At 40.9% G+C, this 18,868-nt stretch overlaps 1 protein-coding gene across 2 annotated transcripts in view; it reads left to right on the top strand.

Annotated features, from left to right (window-relative positions):
• Positions 1–18,868, top strand: part of itga11a (integrin, alpha 11a) — a 71,429-nt gene that overhangs the window by 7,480 nt on the left and 45,081 nt on the right. Inside the window, exons 2-8 of one of the 2 annotated variants that reach the window (XM_061670402.1) lie at positions 1,023–1,137; positions 15,921–16,033; positions 16,388–16,479; positions 17,891–18,005; positions 18,152–18,279; positions 18,362–18,510; positions 18,606–18,750. In XM_061670402.1, coding sequence (XP_061526386.1) covers positions 1,023–1,137; positions 15,921–16,033; positions 16,388–16,479; positions 17,891–18,005; positions 18,152–18,279; positions 18,362–18,510; positions 18,606–18,750 — 857 coding nt within the window. Of the gene's footprint in view, positions 1–1,022; positions 1,138–15,920; positions 16,034–16,387; positions 16,480–17,890; positions 18,006–18,151; positions 18,280–18,361; positions 18,511–18,605; positions 18,751–18,868 lie in introns of those variants that run through there. The other variant, XM_061670403.1, reaches the window with a different exon arrangement.

Genomic DNA, 18,868 nt, shown 5'->3' with positions numbered 1-18,868 from the left:
CACTTTTGTTTTTCTTTCTGGCATCCACATCAACATAATTTAGACTTGAATTAAATAAAACTGGTGAACTTGTTTAATTTGAAAAACTGTCTTTAAATTCACTGCCTGTCTGAAGGTTTGACTTTCTGTCCATCTGCTGCAGCTTCCTGTACGTTTTCTCCCTTCTCTCTTCATTAACATGACATCATGACAATTTTACGTCACTAAACAGAAAGACAATTTGAAAGCACGAATTTCAGTAAACAAAACAGATCAACGAGGGGGACGAGTCTCTCAGGAGTCAAATAAATGACTGTCAGATATTTTTTAAAAAACTGTTAGGGCGAAACAGAGAATGTATTTTTTTTTTTTTTTCAAAATATTAATGAATAATATTTAAAAGCAGAAAAATTCAAAAAAATAACTTAAGCACTCTAATAGAATAAAACACGTTTTAAACATTTGGACTTTATAATGAGGGTTAAGGATGGCATCGTAACATTTATTTTGCTATGCATATGCGTTGTGCATCTCATTCATTAACATTTTCAAGCATCACACAGGTTTAAAAAGAAGTGAACCATCATGCAATTTGAAACACTAACGCAACAAAACCAGTGCCCTAACATTAGCAGTCGATCACAAGCCCTTGAATTAATTCCATCTTCAGTCTGCACATCCTCATCCAGCTCAGTTGTCAATTTGGCTCCTGGTCAACTCCTGGCTCAACATCACGTCATCGCCGGTTAACATGGCACTGAAATATTCCCACACTCTTACCGCTACTCTGCCATCAAAACCCTTCAAACCTCAAGTCCTGACAGACTGTGGGTTAATGTAAAAAGTTTGCAACCACTCTCTGAAACTGAGATTATAAAAAGTAAATATTTTAGAGATGGCCTTGTTGACCAGCCACAGTTTAACCATTCGAAGGGAAATATAAAGAGGAACTGTATATAAAGAGTACAAGTATATAAAGAGGTAAATTTGTGTTTGGTTACTGAAAGAAAGGCATTTTCATTTTCGTCTTTTATTTTTTCCAGGATGCAATGACTGCTTTAATATTGACACAACAAAACACAGGATCATCAAAGGACCGAAGCAAGCCCAGTTTGGATACACTGTCCAGCAACACGTGGCGTCTGGGGGAGAAAAATGGTAAGATACTCATCCTTTTTAAACATTTGCCTTCTGAGATCTGATCAGTCCTATCATTCAACGTTGGAGAAGAGTTCATTTTATGTTTTGATTTGGTGTTTGACTTTACTGAACTCATTTCTGCCCTTTCCCCAATGAATTTGTGCTGGATGCCTCACATTCGTCATATTACCTCATAAACCAAACAGACTCCTGAATTACACGTACGCACACATATTAGTTGACATATTAGTTGACCAATTGTCTGTTCCTGTCATCCTCAAAATATTTCTGAAAAGAAGTTTGCTCTTGACAAATTGTGAAGCTGTGTGTGTGAAACACATTAGTTCTGTTAATATATATTTATCCATCTGCATTCATTATTTCTGTCCCGAGTGACAAACTGGCCTTATGAATATTGGGATAATTTGTATTTGTTAGAATGTTTGAAACAGTGAAATGAATTTTTGCTCTTCTCGTTAATTGAATAATGGAAGACAGATACCTGTTGTATACCATATTACACTTAAAAATTGTAAATTTACCATTTAAAAATGGTACTGATGAACTTATAAGTCCAAAAATAAAATAAAAATATATATAAATAACATTTCCATGTTGCAATATTAAGGATGCATTACATATTTTCAATTTTTTTAAATTGCACTTTGGCCCAAATGGTAAAAAAGAATGGCAGGTATTTATGGGGGAAAAAAACATACAGTATTTTTTGCACTGTCCTATGCTGATTTATTCGACTGTTTCTCATTAATCTTCATTCACCCTTAGGCAGGTTGGGCTAGTCATGGCCTCTGCTTGTGTGTATATTGAAATGAAAGAGAGTATTGTATGCAAGAAGCTTCAACTGCCAGTAAACTCAACCTCAAACCTCAAGGCTTGAATCTGGCAAAATTCTGAGAGGTTTTCATTCTGCGTGTGCGTGCGTGTGTGCTCCTTTATTTAAATGTAAGCCCTAAACGCTCTGAAAGAAATACTGACATATACGTATTAAAGCCTGGGCTTGTGACTGTGCTATGCCGAAGGAGTTACCAAGCTATAAATAGGTCACTCTGTCAAGAATGTGTCATTACTGCTCATACACGCGCCGTGAACTGTCGAGCCCTAATCAATATATCTATCTATGAGTTGATGGGAGGCTTCAAAATATTTGACTGAGAAGAGCTTGAATCTAAAAAGTGATGAGATACATAGTCTTGCTTGAAACATTCACCTCCCCCCCCCCTTTCACTGTTTATTTTTCTACTGTTGTCCTCTGGCACCTCGTTTGGGACATCACCTTTAAGCTTTTGTGTATTTGCACAGTTCGCATGTCAGAAATAGTTGCTCGGTAGTTCATAAAATCTTTCATCGTTGAGTTTAATGTAGTGAACTCATTTTAGCTTTGTTTGTAGCTAATGGTAAAGCTGCATAGAAACAATTCAGGTGGTTACCTTCCCCTAAAATGTGCATGAAACATAACAATCATTGACTCAATTAAAGTGGCACAAAACAGGCCCAAAAAAATTTAATGTAAATTTGACACACCACAGAGAAAAGTAATCTTAACAAGCCTGCCAAATTTGAATGAATACATTTTAAGAAATGTGTTTAGTTTAGTACATACAATATAATAAGTCTTTAAAACTTGAATAATAAGGGCCACCTTTCAGCTCTCAGACAATGTGGGCGTGTCGAATGAATGCGCCAAAAGGAATCAAACATACTGAGGGGGTGATAGCTTACACAATGGGAAATCACGTTAGGAGGCTCAACGTCATAATTGAATGGTTATTGTGGAGTATAATCATGAAAACAAGCACGCAAGTCAACTTAACCTCGTTTGGTGACCAGTGTTGGCACAGTTACCTTGAGAAAGTAACTTACGGTAGTTACTTTACTGATTACTTACAAAAGTAACTAAGTTAGAAAAAAAGTTACTTTTTAGTTACTTTCAGCAGCTGCCAAGTGGCAGGAATAGCACGGATCCACAGTACAAAAAAAGCATTAACTTAACCATAACCATTACTTGGTAATGTACGCCACATAATTTACAGAATGATGTCATCAACATGAACCTAAATAACCTAAATATTGGTGTAGTTTAAGCCATATTAAATGAGCAACTTGCAGACTTGACATGCCAACACAAGCAAGCACACCATTCTCAGCACATTTCTCTAGAGACTCTTAACTGATGGATGGATGGATGGATGGATGGATGGGTGGCTGGATGTCAATTGTGGTCCATGAAGGCAACTGTGTGCGTGCGTGTACGTAAACGTGAGTGACACGCATGCACGCACACACCATTGCTCCCACCACAGTAATTTTGATCCGAAGAGCGAGAAAACTTTTTTTTTCTTACTATGTGACGTCAGCTGTGCAGCGCATTCCACCAGCTCACAGTCCGGACTCCAGGTGAAGTTGAGAGTTCTCACTTTTCATTGCAAATATTATTTAAGCGAAGTATTTTAAGTCCTTCAGTGAGTCCGTCCTTACCCTCCATGACTGATTTATGATCGTGCACTTCGGTATGGATAATTAACCCACAATGCATTGCGAGTTTAACTCGCCAGTAAAACTGTATTCTTAATATGTAAATAAAAAAGTAACAACAATCAAATACACTTTTTACAAAGGAAAATAACAAAAATAGTGTGCCGACAGTGAAATCGTGCATTTCTTCGCACTTTTGTGGTACTGCACCGTCACTGTGCATGGTTAAGACACAATCACTTCCCAATTGCTTTCTTCTGTTTGTTGAAAACTAGAGAGTTCTTGGTAAACTGCTTATGCACAGCTGTACTGTTCTTTGTTTGAATCACCAGTAACAAATTAGAATTACCTGAGAGACATTGATGATGCAAAAGTAACTATTGTTGGTTTGAAGAACTGATTGTAGTCCAATTCCCAGATAAAGTAATGCATTACTTTGCTTGTTACGCAAAATGGTGTTTTTTTGGGGGGGAGTAACGCATTACCGGCATCACTGTTGGTGACATTGTCATAGACGAAAATGGCCGAAAATGGCAACGGATGACAGTGGGACGGTAGGTGGAAGCCCAGGTAGTTGGACAGTCGGCACTGCCCCATTCACCAGTATCAAGTTACCCACAAAGCCATGTTGTCTCTGGTGAAAGTTTACAAAACTATCCGTTGTAAAATGCACACTACAGAGTCAGCTGGTGGTGTTACTGTTCAGCTCGCCATCTGCGTGTCTTCAAAAAGTCAATCCATCGCTTTTTTATTCACTAGTATCAAGTTACCCACAAAGCCATGTTGTCTCTGGTGAAAGTTTCCAAAACTATCCGTCGTAAAATGTGTTCTGCAGGGTAGGGTGGTGGTGTTGCTGTTCAGCTCACCATCTGCGTGTGTCTTCAAAAAGTAAATCCATCGCTTTTTTTATTTCCTCATTTTTTGGGATCTTAAATAACATTACCGAGCTGTTCTGTAAAATTGAGGCATCCAGCAAAGATGCATTTTCAGGGTGTAGCCATCGTTAGCTTGCTCACTGCATGCTGGAGTGGTAAATGGGCCTTGTTATGGAAGCTAAGCACAGCCACACACAATTGAGCAGCATAAACAAACAAAACAACATCAGTTTGAAGTTATGAAGTCAGGGAGGGAACTTGTGCTAGAAACTATACGCCCAGCCCTGTGACGTCACAGTTTGCGTTTTATCCCCGCCCACAAAATCAGGAAAATTCAAACGGTGAAAAAGATGCTTAAATTCTAGCTCAACAATTCAGCACTATATTGTTATAAGTCTTTGCATATTTTTTCAGAACTTATCTTCAAACATATTTAATGTATTTAGAAACAAAACACGGATATCTGCTTAGTGCCACTTTACCTTTTGATTCAAGCAACACTTGCATTATGTTATATTGTATCACTGTCTTGTAGCTGGCGGCATGGTGGATGACTGGTTAGCACATCTGCCTCACAGTTCTGAGAACCGGCGTTAAAATTTGCATGTTCTCCCCGTGCCTGCGTGGGTTTTCTGCGGGCACTCCGGTTTCCTCCCACATCCCAAAACCATGCATGTTGGGTAGATCGAAGACTCTAAATTGCCTGTAGGTGTGAATGTGAGTGTGAATGGTTGTTTGTTTATGTGTGCTCTGCGATTGGCTGGCGACCAGTTCAAGGTGTACCCCGCCTCTCCCAGATAGCTGGGATAGGCTCCATTATGCCCGCGACCCTAGTGAAGCTAAGCGGTACATATAATGGATGGATGGATGTCTTGCGGCTTGATAATACACAGTCCCATGTTGCTATAAAGTACCGGTACACAATCCCAGTACACTAAAGACATTCCTTGCATGGCCTGCATACTCATTGGACATGTCAACTTTTAGGCATCTTTAATAGTTATATGGGCATACAGGCCAGTTCTGATACATCCAAATGCTCACAGAATTTACACTGAGGAAAGAATGAGCCGATTTAGCTGTCCAAAATCAATACCCTGATGAAGTGTAAGTGAACGAGGGAAATTTTGGTCATACCACATACTGAAAAGGTTTTCTCTTTGGAGCGTCGTAGCTTAGTTGCGGGCACCCATAGCTCAGTCTTGTAGCAGGATGGCCTCCTTCAGTCCTGTTATGAACCAATGGAAGGAAAAGTGTGACTGGTACCCTGTTGTTCTTCGAGTATTTTGTTATTATCACATATCTGCACATGTAAAATCTGGAGTGTGAGGACGATACTGACAACACATTTTATCTTGTCATAATATTTTATTATGGCCCTCAATAGAGATGCTATTGCCCATTCATGCATTTTCTTCTGCTTCTCCGGGGTTGGGTCATAGGGGCATTAGCTTAAGCAGAGAAGCCCAGACTTTCCACTCCCAAGCCACTTCAGCCAGCTCTTCCAGGGAGATCCTGTGGCATTCCAATGCCAGCTGGGAAACATAGCCTTTTCAGCGTGTCCTGGGTTGCCGGGTCCCCTCCCGGTGAAACATGCCCAGAACACCTCACCAGGAAGGCGTCCAGGAGGCATCCTAACCAGATGCCTGAGCTCCCCTTGATGCAGAGGCTCTACTCTCATCCCCTCCCAGATGACCAAGCTTTACACCCTATCTCTGAGGAAACTGATATCAGCACACAGCTCTGGAAACATATATCGACCGGCAAATCGAGACCTTCACCTTTTGATTCAGCTACCTCTTTACCACGGCAGACTGATACAGAGTACACATCACTGCAAATGCTACACCGTTCTGCCTGTCAAACCCCTGCTTCATTCTTCCCTCATTCATGAACTATACCCCAAGATACTTGAGCTCCTCCACTTGGGGCAGGATCTCATCCTGGAGTGGGCAATCTTCTTTTTTCCGGCTGCGGACCAGGGTCTCAGATTTGGAGCTGTTGATTCTTATCCAAGCTTCTTCACACTGGGCTGTGAACCGCTTCAACGAGAGAAGAAGATTGCGGCTTGATAAAGCTAACAGAACCAGAGCATCTACAAAAAGTATAGACACAATACTGAGGCCACCAAACCGGACCACTCAATGCCTTGGCTGCACCTAGAAATTGTGCCCATAAAGGTTATGAACAGAATCGGAGATAAAGGGCAGCCTTGGAGGAATCCAACCCTCACTGGGAACGAATTAGATTTACTTTTGGTAATGTGAACCAAAATCTGACACCAGTCATACAGAGATCGAACAGCGTCAGGCCTGTCTTCAGAGGGGGGGGCCCCACTGACCCGTGTCTGAGCAAGGGAAATCTCTCCATATTTGGTCCTCTTCACGGGGGCTTCTGAGCCATACTTTGTCTGGTCCCTCACTAAGGACCCGTTTGTCTTGGGTCTTCCCACCAGAGGCATAGAAATCCAGACAGTTTAGCTCCTACGAAGAGTAGGACACACAAACTCTTCCACCACGGGAAGGTGACAGTTCAGAGAGGAGAAATACTATTGCACGTCATATTTTATGAAACATGTTTGGGAGCGGATTTTGGGCATCCAAGATGCATGTGACACAAAAAAACTTGAACATTTTTGTCTCTTTAAATGTTCTACTGACCTAGAAGCCCACAAAAAGCTGGTCATGGTCTGCTTTTGCAATAAAGTGGTGTCAAGTATCTTTCCTGTGGCGAGCACGTCGGTGCTTCAGTGCTTTTCCTGGTATTCTCTGTGTCTACTTATTTGTTCAAATTCATCTATCATCTTTTTTTATTTTTGTGAAACATTTTGTGGAATTTAGAATATATTTATGTAACCTTGTAATGATGAATGACCCAGAGATATATATATTAAACAAAGTTCAAGTCCATAAATGCATTAATCACAAACCAGCCACATTATTACTTAAGCAATATACCTGAAATGATATCAGATACAAAAGCTGTATCAAACATTTTTCCTTCTCAACGATAATAACGCTCACTTTTTAATGCCACTGTCAAGTTGTTGTGGTTGTTTGCAGTGGTGTAGAACTATGTTGCATCACGCCTGTGTTCCTCTCATGTAACAAATTGAGGAAACCAAAATATTGTATTGTACAGCTCTCATTATGATGCCATGCAGTACTGCACCACTGCAAACTATAACCATGATAATAAACATATGGTGAAAATCTTGAAACATATAATTTCCTTTCCTTTCTCTGACTCAGATAATTAAACTATTGTTTATTTAGCCACCTTGTTGAGTATTAACATGTTGAGTTGGAGTTATCCCAAAAAAACAGAACAAAAGAATAAAAGCATGTGGTGGTGAGGGGTTGTGCGTAGCTTTCTGCCGGCATAATAAAACTTTACATTGCAGCTTATGACTCCTTTAGATGGAAGATGTAAAACCTGCTCGACCATTTCAGAAGCAACCACCATTAAATAGATGCATACAAACTGCAAACTAATGATGAAATTGGCACATTTGGTTATAATTTGAGCCACAATGACATCCAGTCCTGAAGCAAATATTCCAGGCACTGCAAGAATGTTTTTTTTTGTTCTTAAAACCTTTTTAGTGACATTTATAAGACCGAGCTGAAACCACTCAGGAGACCCAAAGTGAAGTCATGTGAGAGAATGGATTTTGTCCTTCACTGAAAAGCATTTTTAGAGTATAACTGAAGAGTATGACCAAATTCCACCTTGACTTCATTTATTCCACAGAAACTTCAAAACTCCACTGAGGTTATATGATTCAAAAAGTACATATTATATAGAGACAATTGTCATGTATAAACATAGTGGTGGCTAATAATAACCAGTAAACAAGTGGCTAATAACAACAACCAATGAACAACATACCACATGTCACTTTGTAAGCACAGTATATAATTGTATACTAACTAAACTTTACATGGTCCTTCTAACTGTTACTTAAACCGTAACCAGGCCTTTGTGAGAGATTTATTTTAAATTGGAGCTAATGCTAATATGCTAATTATTGCTATGCAGACAAGCAGAGTACAAAAAGGCAAGGCTCAATCGGGAATTTACAATTAGTCCTGTGATCAAGTACTATTTTAAATGAACGTTTGCTGGCATTCACTCCTCATGAAAAGTCAAGGATATTCGGCTTCGATATTCGGCTTCAGGGAGAAATTTCACCATGCACATGTTCAACTGATCAATGTTTCTGTCCTTTTTGGACAGCTTGCTGTTCTCTCCAGTGCTTGTAGCACCGCCTCTGGCTGTCAGGAGGGGATGAAATCGAAGAAGTTATTAATGTTACTACTGCTACTGCTACTACTGGATGACCAATGTTGGGAAAGTTCATTTTCTTCGCTAACTAGTTCAAAGTTCAATACACCGTTCAAAAAATTAATTAGTTCAGTTCAGAGTTCATAATTCAAATTTTTTAACTACGTTCAGCATTCCAAAAATTAACTACTTCATAGTTCGTTTTTGCTTTTTATCAATATGTTGCTAATGGGCTTTTACCCTCAAAACACTGCCATTTCATTTTTCAATTGTTGGCACTTATTCAGTACACACTATTAAACCTCTGCAGCTTTCACCCTACAATCTCAAACACATGAGGAAAAAACGTGCTGCTTGAATGTTCTTTTTTTAAATGAATTTAAATAAAAACACACAACAAAGTCGACAAGAATGATGGTGAAAGGACATTGATAACTTTGTATTCCTCGCAGCTCTAGCTGACTATTTTAACATCCATCCATCCATTTTCTGTACTGCTTTTCCTCACTAGGGTCGTGGGCGTGCTGGAGCCTATCCCAGCTCTCTTTGGGCAAGAGGCGGGGTACACCATTAACTGGTCGCCAGCCAATCACAGGGCACATATAGACAAACAAATATTCACATTCACATTCACACCTACAGGCAATTTAGCGTCTTCAATCAACCTACCATGCATGTTTTTGGGATGTGGGAGGAAACTGGAGTACCCAGAGAAAACCCACAGAGGTACAGGGAGAACATGCAAACTCCACACAGGCGAGGCCAGGATTTGAACACCGGTCCTCAGAACAGTCGTTCACCGTGCCGCCTACTATTTTAACAAAATATTTTATCTATTCATGTATTACAAAACAAAATAAAGTCCATATCATGACAGGTTGATCGTACGGAGTTTTAACTAAAGCATTCTGATACAAATAATAATTTTACTATAGGCCTAATAAATGTTTACAATTATGGACTATTACGAGTCACTGATGGTATAGTGGTACATTCGCCTGACTTTGGTGCCGGCAGTGTGGGATAATTTCCCACTCAGTGACGGTGTGAATGTGAGTGTGAATGGTTGTTGCTGTCTATATGTGCTCTGCGACTGACTGTTCAGGTTGTAGTCCGGCTTTCGCCTGAAGTCAGCTGGGGTAGGGTCCAGTGCCCCGCGACCCTGAACGGGATAAGCGGAATTGAGAATGAATGAATGTAGGGACTGTATTACAACAGAACCGACAAAGAACACATTCACTCCCTGAACGCACCTCACATTCTCACACAGCTGCGAGGTGCCTGCCATGAATCACGGCCATGTCCGCACTGAATCATTTGCCAAATGCAGCGTTTCTCCTCCGACATATGAAGGCTCGTACAGTTTATAGTATACTGTGTTCGGATGGATTTTTCCTGGAAGTCCCTCACAAAACCTGGCACTCTTGAATGAAAATGAACTTTCAATCTAAAACCGTTCTTTGACGCCAGAATGAGCGCGTTCTCAGTTACGTTCATCAGGCAGAAATTAATTAAGTTCAGTTCACGTTCACACAAAATATGAACTAGTTCATGAACATTCGCGAGAAGACTAACGCACTTGGCTTCTGGTGTCACACACTTACAGTATATAGGCTAAGAGGCGGTACCGGTCGGTCACATATGACTTTGTTGTTATTAAAATCTCAACATGCAGATGTAAAAAATGTGTTTGATCCATTAATCCAAGGGTGTCAAACAATTTTTTGTCCCAGGCCACGTTGTAGTTACTGGTTCACTTAGAGGCCATTTATAACTGTGAAACCATATACATGTTAAATCACCTCATAATATTATTCCATGCACAGAACAAATTGTATGGATACCTAATTTTGAAATCAGAAGTCAAGGATAGTAGTTTGTTCAACTATTGTTCAAGTCACTTTAAAAATGGGTTTGCTAACAGAAAATGCTGGCAATATCTCAATGATATTATTTAGAGTTAATTTTGGTACAGATGTGATCAAGAATTATTGAGGTTCACACACATTATTTGCTTTCACGGGCCCCATAAAATGACTTGGAGGGCCAGAGTTGGCCCCAGACCTTGAATTTGACAGTGGTGCATTAATCGACCGATATGTCCACTTCAATGCCATCCTGTGTCTTTTCAGGTCTCTTAAAAGAGCTATGGTGTCTTAATAGTCCATATTTCACTAACAAGTTGATTTTATGTTTTTTGATCAAGGAAATGAAATAATTTCCAATAAGATCAATCCCTTTTGGAGCAATTGGTAAATAAGTAGTTGTCTTTGGAACACCCCTTTTTCATTGCCAAAATGGAGATGCCCCTCATGTGTTGGTGTGACATCAGTGGCACAAGTGGAGACCAAATTCATTGCATAGCCGGTGTGCATAAAAGAATGTACTATACTATAAAGTAGCAGTATTTTGTCATATTTTTGACATAATGTCAGTCAGGCGGAATCCCCCCAACTCCAAAATGATTAGTTTTTAGGAGAAAAAAAAACCCCACTGGAGATGTTGCATTGTTGGTGTGGAAAAAGTAGGTACTATACTATAAAGTGGCAGTATTAACTCATATTTAATATTTCTAATTTAATATGCTGAAACATTGCCAATTTATTAGGGTGTCATCAATTCAAATGGCAAAAACATAGCGGCGGGTGCCGTCCTCATCACAAACCACATCAACCCAAGAAATAATATATCTGTACCATTGCACTTGTGCTCCCACAAGAACACAACAGTTATAGCACCCCAAAACTATTGTAGCGGACATGCACACCGCAACTTTGAGGCGTCACAGAGACTCACGACCACCTGAGAACCCCCACTCCTCCATGCTGCCCTGCTGTGAGACGGCGACTAGGACAGGCCCTGGTGTACGTCAAATGGACCTGAACCTAATTAGCAGCTTCCCCTCAAATCATGATTCCTGTCTTCAAAAGAGCCCTTCCCGGACCAAATGGTTGGGGAAGACGATGTGGTTAATATCCACTGATGCGCGTGAGGCTCCATCCACTGGCGTTGAGAGGAACTGCAAGCGCCATAACTTGTGGACGTGCCTTTGATGTTTGTTAACAGAAGATAAAATGTCCGTTTTTATATATTGCAAACTCTGTAGAAATATTCCAAATGTATGCCTTGGTGTCTGTGTCCCCATTCTCACTTTGACAGGTCCTCTGCATGATTTTGACAGCTGTTCATGATTTGAAACAGTACGAAATGTTGTCCATCCATCCATCCATTTTCTGAGCCGCTTCTCCTCACTAGGGTCGCGGGCGTGCTGGAGCCTATCCCAGCTGTCATCGGGCAGGAGGCGGGGTACACCCTGAACTGGTTGCCAGCCAATTGCAGGGCACATACAAACAAACAACCATGCGCACTCACATTCACACCTACGGGCAATTTAGAGTCTCCAATTAATGCATGTTTTTGGGATGTGGGAGGAAACCGGAGTGCCCGGAGAGAACATGCAAACTCCACACAGGCGGGGCCAGGGATTGTACCCGGGTCCTCAGAACTGTGAGGCTGACGCTCTAACCAGTCGGCCACCGTGACGAAATGTTGTATTGAACAATAAACAACCCATCTGCCACGACCAAAGTTTAAACAATGATTATATGCGTGAAAGTACAAAGTTGGGAGTTTTTGAGATTAATATTATTTTTAAACCAGCTCGGCAACCCCCCTCCTTTTGTTCCCTTTCTGTCCTCGGGTGCCACCACGTGCAAACGTCGCTCCCGGCTTATTACTTTATCCTAAATTAATTACAATTCTTATTTCATACAAAATCGCTACATATTGGTGCCCCGAGTGAGGAGATTTCAAGTTTTGAATTCAGAAGACACAAAAATACAATATATTTTCAGTTAGATCGACACATCGCCCACCATCTTGTGTGTGGCATGTCTAAACGTAATCTGTGTTGAGCAGCATTCCGTACCGTAGACACAGCGTTGTAGTGCTTGCAAATGTGAGAGAGAAACTGAGATTAGCCTCTCAGTAAAACTATAGTGTTAATTATTTTGTGTGTGTGGGGGGGGGGTGAACACGTGGCATCTGCGGCGGCCGCCATTTTGTCTGTCTGCTTTCTGTATTGCAACCACGAGGTTCGCCATGTGGTTGTTCGCGTAACACTTAGAAGCTTCCGTAGTCCGCCATCTTTGCCGTCCACGTGACGTCATGTGGCTCTTCTTCGGTTGGTCTGTGCGCTCGACTGCCACCTCATAGACGTTTGCGTCATGATGAAACCTCTGACCTCCCCCCACTCGAAGTTAGCCGTTAGCTACCTACCCGCTAGCACGCTACTGACGATCGCCTACAAAGACGCCCCGACCAATCGATGATTGTTACTTTGGAACAATAAACTTGTTCGTGTCTGGCGCACCACATTATACTTTTCTGCTGTTTTGCGAGTGCTTTTCCGACTAGTTTTAACCACGTTGAATGCCGCGAGCCACAGCACTGTCCCGCAGCCTAGCGTTCCTCATAACCTAGCAACCGCTAGCCTGCTAACTAGCCGCTAAGATTCTGCATACGCCGAACACCGCGATTGCTTTTATTAATTTAAAGCAAAATACTTATTAAAAATGTTAAAAAGTAAAAAAGCAAAAAAAGAATACAATTAAAACAGCGTACAGTGCAATAAATATAATTTAAAAGTGGAACTGCTCTAAAAAGCCTGTGGAAAAAGAATAGTTTTTAACCTGAATTTAAAAACATTCACACTTGGGTCTGACGTCACTTCTGTTGGCAACTTATTCCCTTTGTGTGCAGCATAATCGCTAAATGCTGCTTCACCAGAGTGCGAGTATTGTTGAAGTTCTTACTGATGATTTCAGAAAAGTGTTGTTGTCTACCCCTGACTAACTCTTGGTTAAAATTACAAAGACTTGGTCTGTAGAGGTCTTAGTCAATTTGGAGTTTAGTTTTTCTCCACTTATAGTATGGTCTGCTTTCCTACACTTTGATTTAGAGGTCTTGACCATCATTGTGCTCCTCCATGGTGTTGTAGGTTGCTTCAAGATTGTCTTAGTTTTATTAGGAGCAACAGCATACATGACATTTGAGATTTTCCAGGTGAAATTATCCAAACGTTCATCAACTCTCTCAGCATTCACAGCTTGTGGCACAGCTATGGTCTCCATAAACTTAGTGGCGGTACTCTCCTTTATGTACCTTTTCTTAATAGACATAGAGGTTGTCTGAACCTTTGAGAGCATCTGTAATTCAAAGAATAATGGTCAAAAACAGCCATATCCTAATGTCAACTGATGGAATTTCAACATCCTTAGAGATGACCAGGTCTAAGATGTGACCTCGAGTGTAGGTTGGACTCTTAATATGTTGAGAGAGATCAAATGTGTCCAGTATAGCAGAGAGTATTTTTAGATTTTTTTCCCCCACTTTATTGTCAACATAAATGTTGAAGTCTCCCGTTATGACAAAAATAGTTGTAGTCAGTACAAATAACTGACAGCAGTTCTGAAAAATCCTCCATAAATTTTCCATTAAATCTTGGAGGTCTATAAATTATTAAAACAATAACCTTTGGGTCACCTTTAACTAAAAAAACAGAGATATTCAAAAGCATACATGTAAATCAGTCGCCTTTCAGCGAAATTCGCCGTTTTGAACTCAAAATAGGCCATTTTCTTGAATAGTATAGATCCGATGAGTTTTTCCTGGAAGGAGGGGGGTCGCCATTGCTGACGTCATCAACTATTTCGTACTCCTTGAACGCTGGCAGGTAGATCCATTACACACATTCACCATCCACACGCAGATTTAATTTCTGTATATTACTCCGCGGCGGACTCATATGCGAGTGCATTGGCCTGAGGTTCCGCCTGTGTGCTTGGGACCTGCTTTGGGTAAATCACAGGAGTTGATGAGACCAGAAAAAAACTTCCACCTCCCTTTTAGATGTCCAGTATCTTTGGGCTTTGCTCCCAGCAAATTCCAGGGAGAACTGCTGGATGATCCATTACCGTTTCCACAGTCCACATCCGTCTTCTTTGTTGAGCTAAGTAGAGATTTTGAGACATCGGTAGAGTGGTTTCATTCCCCGACTGTCTTTTTACAGTACGTCCACATACACTTCAAGATGGTGGATTTTCGTTTCCAGGACCGCCATCTTCTGTAGCAGTTTGTGATAGTCTTCAGCGGAAAAGGGAGGCATCTTGTTGCTGGTCTCTTTGCTAATAGCAGGCTTGTGCTAATTAGCAGGCCACGCTCATGTAATCTTAAGGGGGTATCAACAAATTTTGGAATATGGCAAAAACTATTTACAAACAAAAGTACAGTCCCACAAGTTTAAAAATATCCAGGAAGCGCTTCTTCTAATTTCTTTGGAAGAATAATAATAAGAAAAAAAATGCAAACAGAGGCTAAGCAAGCAGAGCGAGCAGAAAAGCGTCTGCACTGCCTTAGTATCCCTAGTAACGTGGTACTACGTTCAAGGGAAACCCTTTGGGGTAACGTGTGGCGTAACCACAGAGCACCAAAATGTACTGGTGGCCTCCACTGCTTTGCACCACTGAGCCAATAATGTCCATGGCTATACACCTAAATGGGGTGGAGATCACAGGCAGAGGTTGGAGGTAGTGACGGTCTGTCTGGCGGATATGGCATGTTTTTTGGTATGTGGGACAGGTTTTACAGATGCTTTGGAAAATTATATTTATATCAAGATCTGCTTGATCTTATGTTGGCCTCATATCAATCAAGTGAAATTTTAACATCTGAGTCAATGGGGGGGAATTGCATGCATTCCCTCACTTCAAGAGGGAATAAGAATTATAATCTAACTTGCTTGTGTCTGCAATTTTACAAAACCTAAAAAAAAATTTTTTTTAAATAATAATTTTTGTTTTTCTTAAAAAGCAGCTGCTTAATTTCAATTTTAGGGGCGGGGGTGATTGCATTGTCATGGTTAAACATAAAACAAATACGACTACACAGAGTTGTCCATATGCCATTTGTGGGGGTACAGTGTTTACTGTATCATTGCTTGCGTCAGATTGTTCATGAATATGTCAGACAGAAAATTATGCATCATTGACATCATTGGAGAGTCTTTCTGTTGCCTAGGTTGCTGCTCTCAAGAAAGGACACACAGAAGTTAATGTTTACTTGTTATTTTATGCTGTGTTTTTGCAGGTTATTAGTTGGGGCGCCATATGAAATGAACGGTGCCTACCAGACAGGAGATGTATATAAATGTTCACTAACCAAACGAACCAATGGAAACGGTTGCACCAAGCTTAACCTAGGTAAAGTAACACAATATCACTAAGATACAACACAGTGCAGATAACTTGCATGTTCTCCTGCATGTGACTCATTAAACAAGGTGGCATGTGTGAGACAGACATGGGTACCATTCCTCATTTTATAGTTTTATGGGTTCTTTACAGTTCCATGTGTTTTGTACCACTAATGTCACCACATGGCATGCCAAGTCACACAAAAGTCATGCGTTGGGCCTGTTAATTATACATATGCAGTTTTGTCAAGTAACTCTGTCGTTAGTCTGGATGTGCCCATCAAAGACACCACAAGTGTAAAAAGTACTCTGTATGTTTTTTTAATTTTATTTCTGAGATCATCTCTTGTTTTCCATCAAGGAAGGATATCGCTGACCAATGTATCTGAGCGGAAAGACAAAATGAGGTTGGGAATGACACTTACAACCAATCCTAAAGACAACAGTTTTGTGGTGAGACCATCTTAATACACGGTGAACTGCTCTTCGGATTTAGGATATGGAAAAAAGATGAATTGCCCTAATGAGAGAGCTTTTCCTTGCAAAAATTCCCAATTTACTGAGGTTGTTGAATGTATTATGCATGTATGATCTATGTTTTTCTCAGGGGCAAAACTACTCTTGCACTCAGACATTTTAGCTCAGGTTTACTTTTCCTGAGGCTCCAGCCTCAGGTGGTATAGGGTCCAGGTCAACACAGCCCTGCTCTTGGACACACAACATGAATAATACGTAGATTAAGAAACAGATGATTGTTCTCTAAATATGCTTTTGCAGATAATTTTCTTGAGACAGTTCGGTCACAATAAATCAATAAAATGCCAGCAGTTGAGTTTGCTTATATTGGCGAATGTCCAAAATGTGCTCTATTTTCGTTAAAATTGTAGTTTCATCATCATCATCATCAAACCATTTGAGGTCTGAGGGTTGACTGTATAATTGGAAAGATACCTCTTGATTTCAGATTCAGACAACTGTACTTACATTCATTCATTAATTTATTCATTTTCCGTACAGCTTGTCAGAATTCAGGTTGCGAGTTGGACCCAGATGCAGAGAGGAGAGGGAGGGTACGTTGTGAACAAATGTTTATTATAGATTGGAAACAAATAGAAAGGGCTCCGAGAACTAGATCCGGGATTGGCAGGGTTCCAAGGAGGACTAGTCTGGCAGGGTATGAGTCCTGGTTGTCGGAGGGCCACAAGAGGTGAGCGCTGGTTTACGGGGAGCAAGGGCAGACGGCAGACTGGGGACAAAGAGCAAGAATGGGTTAAAGATCAAATTACGAGGTCTTCGGGAAGCAAAAGGTTTCACAAGGCGGCTAGGCTACAAACTCGACATAGAGCGTTGATAGTCAGGCGACGCGTTGGAGTCCCACAGTGTCATAAGAGTACTCAGGCGTAATCAGGATGAAATGATGCAGCTGCTAGACTCCAACACGTCAAGCCTGCAAAGCACTCATGACACAGACACACAGACACACAACACACGCACACACACATGCACGCACACAAGGGCTGGACTCAGGGTGCTGAAACAGCAGCCCTCACACAGCTTATTGTCACACGGATCGCGGGTGTGCTAGAGTCTATCCCAGCTATCTTTGGGCAAGAGGCGGGGTACACCCTTAACCGGTCGCCAGCCAATCACTGTACTGACAATCATGGGAAATGTATTTGTACACTCTACCGCATAATATTTTGAGGCAAAACTAATACAAAAACCTAATACAAAAGATACATTAGAAAATCAAACTAATATCAACATACAGTAAATGTGCTCTTGATTAAAGTAGGACCATAATGTATACTCCGATACAACATGACTGATATTATATACTTTATATCATTCTTTCATGTTTCAGGCCTGTGGCCCACTTTGGTCTTATGAGTGTGGCAGCTCTTACTACAGCACTGGTATATGTTCCAGAGTCAATGCTAGCTTCAAGTTCTCCAGAACAATTGCACCTGCCTTCCAGAGTAAGTTTCAAAGTGCCCTGACCCAAAGAGGGACATTTATTTGTATGGTTTTAATACCATTTTAATTAGCAGCACAGAACTGCCATTTTTATAATTTGTCGTCTCTAAATTGTAATTTTTTCATTTTATTTCTTTATTTATTTTAGGATGTGAAACCTATATGGACATAGTGATCGTTCTGGATGGCTCAAACTCCATCTACCCTTGGTATGAAGTGCAGGCTTTTCTCATCAACATTCTTCAGAAGTTCTATATTGGACCAGGTCAAATTCAGGTGTTTCCTTTTTTATTTCCAGAACATGTTGTTTAACTGGAGCTGTACTAACTGTAGTTTGTTACGGTGTCTCTTTGGTCAGGTTGGAGTTGTTCAGTATGGTGAGAAAGTGGTGCATGAGTTCAAACTCAATGACTTCAAATCTGTTGAGGAAGTGGTAAAGAGAGCACGCAGTATTGACCAGCGGGGCGGAGAGGAGACCAACACAGCTCTTGGCATCAACATTGCACGGTGCCTGCCGCCATTCTGTATAGCTACTCGTAGCTTATTTGTTCATCTTTTTAGAATGTCATTTGGTGAAAATGCAGTTCATTTTGTTGTCACAGATCCGAAGCTTTCAAACAAGGAGGTCGACGTGGGGCAAAGAAAGTGATGATAGTGATAACTGACGGAGAGTCACATGATAGTGCTGACCTCCAGCCGGCCATAGAGGAGAGTGAGAAGGATGGCATCACCCGTTATGCCATTGCTGTGAGTCTGCCAGACTTATTATTATTATTATTCACCTGGGGTTGGGCTCCTATTTTATGAGGTTTCTTTTTCTAGTGGCTACTGAGTTTCCAGTGCAGCTTTCAAGCAGTAATGGCAC

Source organism: Phycodurus eques, chromosome 2 (genome assembly GCF_024500275.1).
Source record: "Phycodurus eques isolate BA_2022a chromosome 2, UOR_Pequ_1.1, whole genome shotgun sequence".
In the NCBI taxonomy this organism is placed as follows: domain Eukaryota; kingdom Metazoa; phylum Chordata; class Actinopteri; order Syngnathiformes; family Syngnathidae; genus Phycodurus; species Phycodurus eques.
The sequence above is the reverse complement of the archived record's forward strand: the minus strand, read 5'-3'. Positions and strand labels throughout refer to the sequence as shown.